This window comes from Oryzias melastigma, linkage group LG17, assembly GCF_002922805.2.
Source record: "Oryzias melastigma strain HK-1 linkage group LG17, ASM292280v2, whole genome shotgun sequence".
Classification (NCBI taxonomy): domain Eukaryota; kingdom Metazoa; phylum Chordata; class Actinopteri; order Beloniformes; family Adrianichthyidae; genus Oryzias; species Oryzias melastigma.
Window position 1 is genome coordinate 18,104,612 of NC_050528.1, and position 9,909 is coordinate 18,114,520.

Sequence of the window (9,909 nt, forward strand, 5' to 3'; positions counted from 1 at the left end):
ATCACTCAACTCAAAACATATTAAAGACCCCCTCCAATAAAAATAGTCTTTTTTGTGTTTTTAAGATGTTCTTGTAGCATTTTTCTCATAGTAGAGGACCTACTACTACTTGAATTCTAATTAAAAATCCCTGAGAATGATTTTACGATTGAAAAAAAAATATATAGTTGGAGTGGGACTTTAAGGATCACAATGACAAAAGCAAAACAAATAATGAACAATATTAAACTTTAGAAAAAAATCCAGAAACCAAAACATAATAAAAAAAATAAAAAAACAATTTTAAATAGTAAACTTCTGGAAAACAAAAGTAATTTCCAGAAATCAAATTTCTACTGTAAAAAAGAAAAATAAAGGAAACCAGAAACGGTGGGCGGACATCACTGATTGGATGATGATGTTTTTTAACATGTTCCTGTAGAATTTTTCTTATAGTCAAGGAAATAATTTACAATTAAATAGAAATAGATAAAAAAATTACATTTTGGAAAACAAAAGTAATTTCCAGAAATCAAAATGCTTCGATAAGAAAGGAAAAAAAAGGAAACCGGTGATCTCTAATATGTTTTTGCTTTGAATGATTTGTACTTTAGGACCAACATAGAAAGTGTAAATTAAAAAGTTTTCCAGTGTTTCCTGTGAAACTGCCTTTTAAAATATGAACTCAAATATTTCAGATTTGAGTTTTTTCGCAAACGAAAGCCCACATTTACCTGAATCTCCACAAGGTAGACAGGCTCCATTAGCCGAGGCTGAGCTGTGAGCTGGCAGGCGTACAGAACCCTACGAGCTGTGGGAATAATCTGCCCCCCTCCGCGGTGGATGGCATCTGCGTGCAGGGTCACGTCATGGATGTCGAAGCGGATGGCACGCATGTTTTCCTCACAAAGTGCGCCCTTCAGGAAGGAGGCAGATATAGAAGTGAGCAAAAAGTAAGCAGATGCTATTAAAAGTTCTTCAAGTGTATTGTAAAAACTGGATGTTAAGAAAGTAAAAAGACCCTCGTAATCTAATCTTAGTTTGAGAAAACTTGTCTTGGTGGCTAGATTTGAAGACCAGATAAATGAACTCACCTCTTTGGTCGCCCACTGGAATCCTGCCACTACGCTGTCCTTGATTTCATTGAGGTACTGCACCCCCTTTGTCACATCTATCAGCAGGTTTGGGCCGTTTCCGTCTGGACCGAAGCACCAGATCTTTCTGGCCTCTGTGACCTCCCACTCATACTTATCGGCGAGGTAGCGCGCGCGTGCCTTGAGCTCCTGGCGAGCTGTGACCTCCCCCTTCTCGATGTCTTCAGCCAGGCCGTCTGGGAACGGACGCGCCTTCATGAAGAGACGGTTGTGCTTGTTGGGAGACTTGGACAGACACATCTGGTCTGATTCCTCTGACACCGTCTCTCTATAAGACACCACTGGATCTGATTTCTGGAGACACAAAAACAAATGCAGTTTTAATGGAGTAATGTGGGAAAAGTTAACAAAAAGTTTTTAAAACGTCAAAAATAATGTTTGGAAATCCTCTTTATTGGGATCTACCTTCAGAGGAATGCAGGCGTGGTCCTCCTCCAGGTCTTTAAGGCAGATCTCCAGGTGTAGCTCTCCAGCTCCAGCGATGATATGCTCCCCCGACTCCTCGATGATGCACTGCACCATGGGATCTGACTTGGCCAGACGCTTCAAGCCCTCCACCAGCTTGGGCAGGTCAGCAGGGTTCTTGGCCTCCACAGCCACTCTGACCACAGGACTCACACTGAACTTCATCACCCTCATGTTATGAGCCTGTAGGTAAACAGTTACCATTTTAGCTTCAACCAATCAGGCAGTGACTCAAACGCTTGTGAGGCTAATAAGAAACAACTATTTTACTTGTTCAAAGGTGGTAATGGTGCCTGTTTTAACCAGGAACTGGTCTACTCCAACCAGACCCACTATGTTACCACATGGGACGTCTTCTATAGGTTCCACATACCGACCCATCATCAGAATGGTTCTACATGGACACAAGTTCAGAAACACGTGTAAAAACAAGACAAATAACACTCAAGCAGTTTTCTTTGTTGTATATGACAGAGTATTAGGACCAAAAAAATGTAGATTAAAAGATTTAAGTAGCAAATTTATCAGTTTGTGTCTCGTACATTTATGATTTTAGGGCCACCAAAATATATAAGAAAATGATGTTATGAGATTAGCAATAATCCTACAGATGTCTACTTTTAATAATTTCTTCAACCACCAAAGACAAGTTCTCCTCCAACTCCATATAATGTTTCAGTCTAAAGAGGCACAGTTTCCAGCATTTTCTTTTCAATGTTCTTATGGTAATAATTTGATTTAGGGTTAAAAAAAAAGGTTGAGAATTTCTTTGTTTTTTAAACCTACTTGGAAAAAATTGTATTCATATATCCTCTTCAAACATGGCTTCCATAAACAGATGACCTTGGTGTCTTTTCTTGGAAATTTGTGACTTTTTCCTCATAAAAATGTGTATTTTTAAGTTGTGAATTTACAAAATTTAAAGTGAAAATGTGTCTGACTTTTAAAATTGCAAATCTGTTACTTTATTATTTTATAATTGTACAGTTATTATTTTTGTCTTATATATGTGCATGTTTTGAAATTGCAAATTTATGATATTCAAATTAATAAACGTGGCACTTTTAAGTGAGCAAATTTATGACTTTATTTTGTAATTGTATAGTTAGGACTTTTTTCTTGTAAATTCACTAAATTTAAAGTAATACGTTTATGACTTTTAAAGTTGCAAATCTATAACTATTCTCGTAATTGTACAGTTATAAATTTATGAGAAAAAAAATGTGTCTTTTAAAGTTAAAAAAAAGCTAAATTTAATGTAATAAATTTAAAACTGTTATCGTCGCAAATTTTTTACTTTATTTTAGTAAGTGTACCGTTATGACTTATTTTTTGTAAATTTAAAGTAATGAACTTACGACTTTTAAAGACTAAAATCTATGACTTTGCCATAACAGTAGTTATGATTTTTTTTCTCATAAAAGTACATGATTTAAAATAATAAATGTACAAATTTTAAAGTAATAAATTGATGACTTTTAGAGTTTTAAATCTACTAATTTACTCTCATAATTAAACAGTTATGACTTTTTTCTTATAAATGTGGGTGATTTAATGTCATAAGTTTACTAATTTTTAAGTAATACATTTACGATTTTTAAAGTTGCAAATCTATTACTTTATCCTTTTAATTGTAAAATTATGACTTTATTCTCATAAATGTGTATGTTTTAAGGTAGTACATTTACCAAATGTAAATTTAAAAAAAATGCATTTAATATAGCAATTTTCTGACTTTATTTTTGTAATTGTACAGTTAAGACTTTTATCTCGTAAATTTAAAGTAATAAATTTAAGACTTTATTCCTGTAACTGAACAGTTATGACTTTTCTCATAAATGTACGTGATTTAAAGTTGTAAATTTACAAAAATTTTAAGTAACAAGTTCACAACTTTTAGAGTCACAAGTCTATTAATTTATTTTCTTAAATGTACAGTTACAACTTTTTTTTTCTCATAAATGTACATATATAAAATACATAAATTTATCAAATTTAAAATAATACATTTTTGACTTTTTAAAGTCACAAATCTACAACTTTATTTTTGTAATTGTACAGTTACGACTTATTTCTCCTAAATGTGTGTATTTTACAGTCGTAAATTTAAAGTAATAAATTCATGACTTTTAACTGTGTAAATCTATAATTTTATTCTTGTAATATAACAGTTACAGCCTTTGCTTTGTAAATTTACCACTTTAAAGTCGTAATTTAACTGTTTTTTTCCCCCGTTTCTAAATTGGCCCCAATACTCCGTCATAGTTGTCCGTTTAACCAACCTCTGAATGGGTTTGATGTAAAGGTCTTCCTTTTTGCCGGGGGTGAAGTTCGGCCCCATGATGCGCACCTTCTGCCCCGTGGACACGCAGCCAGAAAACACTCGCCCGAAGGCGTAGAAACGACCCTTGTCGCTGGTTGGGACCATCTTGGAAATATACATCATCAAAGGAGCCTTTGGATCGCAGTTTTTGATACCTGAGAAGAAAGTTTGGCTTTTCCAAATCACTGTTTTCCGAAAATGATTACAAAAATTTCAAGCGGGCTCGACTCGCTCTCACCCATGGCGGCTTCGTCGTCTCCTGGCCCCTCATAGAGGAGCTCACAGCGGTATTTCTGTGCGGTGACGGGGGACGGCAGGTGGATGGTGATCATCTGAAGCAGGGCCTCTCCGGCTGGTAGCCAGCGCCGCATCACTGCTTTCAGCAGGGGCTTCCCCTCCTTCTCCTTGTCCTCTGCGTCCAGCTTGACGTCCAGCTTCTCAATAAGTTTAGCCGTTTCTTCCTTTCTGAAATTCATGATGGCATCAAACACCTGGGACACAAGAGGAAAGAAGATTGACGTTAAACGAACATCAACCTAATGAATCTTTACCAAAGGCCCCAAAAAGAACCGAAAGGTGGTTTTTGGGGCCTTTAGTAAAGATCAATTTCAGTAAAATTAAATATTCTTAATTTAAATCTAGATTTATTTAATTCAGACTCTTTTTTTTTTCTTTTTACTGTCACCTTAAAGATGGGATCTAAAACCAGCTGGCAGAATGTTCTAGGAAACTTCTGTCCATCAGGACTGGTTGCAGTCTTACTGAATTTCCCAGCGCTTGGGTCAAAATATCTGTAAAAAGAAACAGAATTACAACAATTTTAATGTTAAAATTCAAAATTTTATGGATTTGTATGTTGCTAAATGTTATAAATTTGTGATGTAGAACTGCTTTCAGTTAGAAAAGTATTGCACTGTGACAAAATAAAGAATTCTCACCTTTCAACCTATTTTAAAAAGCCTATAATTTATTGTTGTCTAAAAGACTTCTGTAAAAGGAAATCGCTGGGTTTGTGCTATTGGTCCCGCCCATAACTCAAAGGCAAATTTCTAATGAACTACTGAAAAACTATGACAAAAAAGAAGTGTTTTTTGCATAGTTTAGTCCAGGGTGCGACTTATATTTAATCTTTATAAAAATAAATAGCAACAACCACTAGAGGGCACTGTAGGTGTTCAGTATCAGTATTTTCTACTGACAGCAACGCAGAGGAAGAAGCATCTTCCATTTAGCTAGTCTTGACAGTGTGGGGAAACGCCCCTCATTTTTACTCCACCACTATAAAAGATCATCTTTTTTAGCTTTTTTGCCATCTGTTCACGCTAATGTTAGCTTAGCTTACTTTACCTAGACAACGTTCCCTCTTCATTGTTATCATATTCAGTAACAACGTGCTCATGCATAGTGCTGCTATGGAACACTAGTTCTGCCTTGCAGATATTGCAGTGGACACTTTTTTTCTTTTATTTTTTTTTGTGTTTCCCACTTTCAAGCTCCGTTGACTGTTATGGTATCCGAGCCTTCCCAGAACTTCCTGTGACATCACTGCTGACCGGATTAGCACTACTGCACATGTGTGTCAAAGACAATGGCATTAGAAAGCGTGTACCGTAGTTTTAACATAAAATGTAATAAATAAAAATGAAATAAAGAAACGACTTATCAACTATAAATCGTTGCAGCATCATTACAAAGACAGGATAGTATTTATTGATCATTTTAGTTTACTGTTGTTCTAAAAAATGTGATATACAGTATCATAGATTACCAAGGTAATATATTGGTTATTGCAAAATCGTGATTATTTCTATATCGTGAATTGATTCGTCAGTTATCCTGAGACTACCAGCCCTACTTGTTAGTATGTTCTTTATGCTTTCTTTATCTGAATAATTGTTCATATATTGCTCTAATACACTAGATTCCTCCTATTTTTCATGAAGCTAGATAAGCATCAGTCTGTTACAGTAGTGAAGCATGCATATAGTCAGTCTACTATTGTATTATTTTGATTTGCCTTTCAAGATGAAATGTCTGTTTTTGTTCCTGTATTTTGAGAAATAGTTTTCTTTCAAAAATGCAACTTGTACTCCAGTGGAACTTGTTTATGCTTTTTTTTTTCATGCATTCTTGGCCACCACGACTTACACTCCGAAGCAACTTGTGGTCTGAAAAATATGGTATATCTTAAAAAACGACACAGGTTTTTGAGTTTCTTTAAAAACAGCATAATTGTCACTAAAAGACCACTAGTTACTATTAAATTAGCCTGAAAGACGATCGGAGAGTCTTGATTGAGAAACTTGATTGAGGTCAAATGCCTCTTAAGTGAAGTGCAAATACCTGTTTACCTTTGTGCACCCACCTGTCTCCCCACAGCTTCTTCATCATGTCCTCCACTTTCTTACACCTCTCTGCCGGTCCCAGCTGGGCCACTCCTTTAGAAGTGAACTTTGCCACATACATTTCAGCAAACTGCTTCAAAGTGAAAGCCCAGCCGTGGAGTCCAGAACCGAACCCCACTGTTCCGATGACAGGATCAATCTGAGGAATGCAAGTAAAATATGGCATCACGTGAACCGGAGCGTTTTCCGACCGTTTCAGGACACCCGCCGAAGCTTTACCATGATGCTCCCCATGGGTCCGCCCTCATCTTCGCCGTAGGTCGAGATGATAACATTGACATTCTCCACGATACGCTGAAAAGTCTGGTAAAGCTCATCCGGCTCCAACTGCAGCTCAAGCAGGGCCCGGTCCATTTTGTTCATCATCAGAACCGGCTTGATGCGCTCAGCGATGGCCTGCCGCAGGACCGTCTCGGTCTGCACGCACACACCTGCGTGAGGAAATCGACAGGTGAGCCGCTGTGCAAACAGGAGTGTGAGACTGGCTGAAGTGACAGGATTACCGGAGACGCAGTCCACCACCACCAGGGCTCCGTCAGTTACCCTGAGAGCAGCCGTGACCTCCGAGGAGAAATCCACGTGGCCCGGAGAGTCAATCAGGTTGATGAGAAAGCCGTTTCCGTCTTTGCTCTGCTTGATGAACGCCAGGTCATTTTCTCCAAGCTCATAGAACATAGAGATGGCCCTGAATACCATGGAAAATAATTACCAAATAATTAACTTTTTTATTTGTTCAATTTGGATGCATCTTATTCATATTTTCCAATTCAGATAGAAATGATGTAAAAAAAAAAAAAGTTGTTTTCCGTTTGAAAAATAGTCAGAATAAGACTGGTGAAAATAAAAAAAAAGCATCAAATAAATACAGATATTTATACAAAATTTGCTATTTTTATCAGTAGGTTTAATAATTGAGTAATAAAAAAGGAAAAAAATACTAACTATGTTCTATTGTTTCTTATTCTGAGTTACTAAAATAGCTGTAAAACCCTGTCTTGGAAATTGACAACAATCATTAAATTATTAGTCAGATATTTAAGAACTTGTGAAGAAATAATTACAAAATGTTCTCAGTTTCTGGAAATTAATGTATTTCTTATGTGATTATAGTCTTGTATTTAAAAATACAAAAAAAACGTGTTCTTTACATAAATAATGTGAAACTTATTTTTAAAACACATTTTTATACTGACCTCAGTTGGACTGTTAAACAGCTAAGTCAGCATCAAAACTATTTTGTTTTTACTATTTTTTAGGTTTTATTTTGAAACTTTCAAATTTAAGTAATTTTGATTTGATAAAGTCTTTTAAACCCCAAGTTTGAGCTTCATGAAATAATCAAAAAGAACCAAGCTTTTGTAACATGTTGTTTCTTTATTAAAACCTAGCTTTAATATAGAGAACTTTAATCCCCTTTTAAATTAAATTAAATAATATATTTTTATATTAAAAAATATATTTCTTTACCTTTTGTTCTCTCTATGTCTTCCCTTTTAAGCCAGATTTTCTTGAATTTTGTGCACTTAGTTGGTTAATAAAGTGGCATATTTTAACGTTAATGGAATGTTAAAGGTTTTCTACCACAGAAATGTTTCTGTTTATTACTCCAAGTTGTACCTAGGTGTATGTGCAAGTGTGTGGTTGTGATTTTGTGATCCTGCGACAGACTAGTGACCTGTCCAGGTGGACCGCACCTTCACCCGACCAACCCTGTGACCCCAAAAGGGATACAGCAGGTTAAGAAAATGCATGGATGGACTTAAAGAGTTATAGTGTTACAACATCTGTTTTGTTCAATGTACTGTATGTACCGGTAGCTGCTTTTACAATTATTGTTATTAACCTTATTTTTTAACCTTTTTAGGCAACCTAATAAGACAGATTTTTGGTGAGGCAGGTGTGGGTCGATGAGAGGATTCCCGCCTTATAATGAACATGAAGTTCAACAGTCTGTTGGACTTGAAACCTTGTGTACACCACCGGTTCTGGAACACGTACGTCGATTTAATGGTGATGCAGCGCTCCTGTTCATCTTTGCGCGTGTCTGTGAAGCGGGTCTCTCCGGCCCGGGCCGAAGCGATAATCCCAGCCTTGGACACCAGGGAGTCCGTCAGGGTGGACTTCCCATGATCCACATGGGCGATCACCGACATGTTTCTGATGTTGGACTTCTTGTCCATGATGGCTCGGATCTGATCCACCGTAAAGTTCACCTGTTGGGAGCAAGGGCACCATGTGGGTTTCACACTTTACAACCAGCAGCGGGGGTTTAATTCATCGTTTGTGTCTATTTATGTCCATCTGCACAGCCAGTCCAAGCAGTGTTATAAAAAGAACCTGAAACTGAAGCTGCAGGGAGGAGGGAGGGCATGGTGTGAGGACTTCTGATTCCAGCAGATCAGGAATGACTGAGTCACCATTTACGCACATGATGGAGCATGTGGTGTCTAAAATCACATTCAAACAATCTTTTCTATTCATATTTGTGACAAACTTTGCATTTATTTTACGTTCTATATAGTAGTCAGTTTCATATGTGAAGGAATACATATAATCCCAAAATCCTGATCCAGATTGGTGACGTATTGCAGATGGCCTGCATTTAACTGTAGATTTCATTGCCTCCTTAAATAAAATGACGCAATCTAGTGTAATCTGGAGTTAATTTATAATTTGGGGATACCGATCTTAATTAATTAATTTATTTATCCCTGTCTGGGATCTGTGCGCTGTCATTGCCCCGGCGCATTAGCGGCGTTTCTGCAGTCCCGCACATTAGAGGCTTTGCGGTGAACGTCACAGGGAGCCAGCCAGGCTGACAGGGCCACAGCCCTGCCTTATCCTAACGGACCACAAACCCGAGCAACCCCCTGTCTGCTCACATAACACCGCCGCCCGCGTGCCGGCATCCATTTTCACGCGCGCACCTGACAGCCTCCATCCAGGGACAGCGTGTTGCTCTGACACAACTGCGCCAGAAGGCTTTTCAGCGCCTCGCGCGGCACACTTTCGACCGTTACATAAAATAAAAATAAAAACTGACATATAATTTTCGCAGTTTGCGGACTCACCATGTTTCCGGTGGGACGATGGTCTTTTGGTGTAACGGGTTATTGCTGTAAACGCTGCCTCTGAGGACAGGCAGTCCCGGTGGTGACAGGAGAGGGGCTGCTGCTGCTGCGGCCGCCGAGTGGAGGTGCAGTGGCGGAGTCCGGCAGCAGGGGGCGCTGAGGACGCTCAGCTGACCGGCTCGTGTCAGGTCTCTGAGCATGCGCAGCTTTGCTGCAGAACAGAGGCTGTGATTTCCAAGAAAAAAACATGTTTATTATCAGAGTGTATTTTTGTTATTATGTTCTTTCTACATATTATTTTTTTTTAACTTGCAATTGTTCTTTTTTGTTCATTTATATACTATAATTGATGCCCCCCCCCAGGAAAAAAAGATAACATTACATTGGCTGTTGGTTTCTAAAGGAGTACTGTAATTTGTAATCATGTGTATTTTCAATAAAGCTTGGGTACCATACATGTGTATATTTTTTTTTATAAAAGTACACATACATAAAAACAATTTACATGTATG

General features: G+C 37.6%; 1 protein-coding gene across 1 annotated transcript in view; it reads right to left on the reverse strand.

Moving 5' to 3' along the window:
- Positions 1-9,611, reverse strand: part of LOC112147598 (elongation factor 2) — an 11,789-nt gene extending 2,178 nt beyond the window's left edge. Inside the window, exons 1-12 of the mRNA XM_024274111.2 lie at positions 9,398-9,611; positions 8,325-8,539; positions 6,830-7,011; positions 6,546-6,757; positions 6,287-6,465; positions 4,607-4,712; positions 4,160-4,412; positions 3,881-4,076; positions 1,869-1,992; positions 1,539-1,781; positions 1,074-1,427; positions 714-896 (exon numbers count right to left, since the gene is read on the reverse strand). Of these exons, the coding sequence (XP_024129879.1) occupies positions 714-896; positions 1,074-1,427; positions 1,539-1,781; positions 1,869-1,992; positions 3,881-4,076; positions 4,160-4,412; positions 4,607-4,712; positions 6,287-6,465; positions 6,546-6,757; positions 6,830-7,011; positions 8,325-8,539; positions 9,398-9,400 (2,250 nt within the window). The 5' untranslated portion in view covers positions 9,401-9,611. The remainder of the gene's footprint in view (positions 1-713; positions 897-1,073; positions 1,428-1,538; positions 1,782-1,868; positions 1,993-3,880; positions 4,077-4,159; positions 4,413-4,606; positions 4,713-6,286; positions 6,466-6,545; positions 6,758-6,829; positions 7,012-8,324; positions 8,540-9,397) is intronic.
- Between the last annotated feature and the right edge of the window lie 298 nt (positions 9,612-9,909).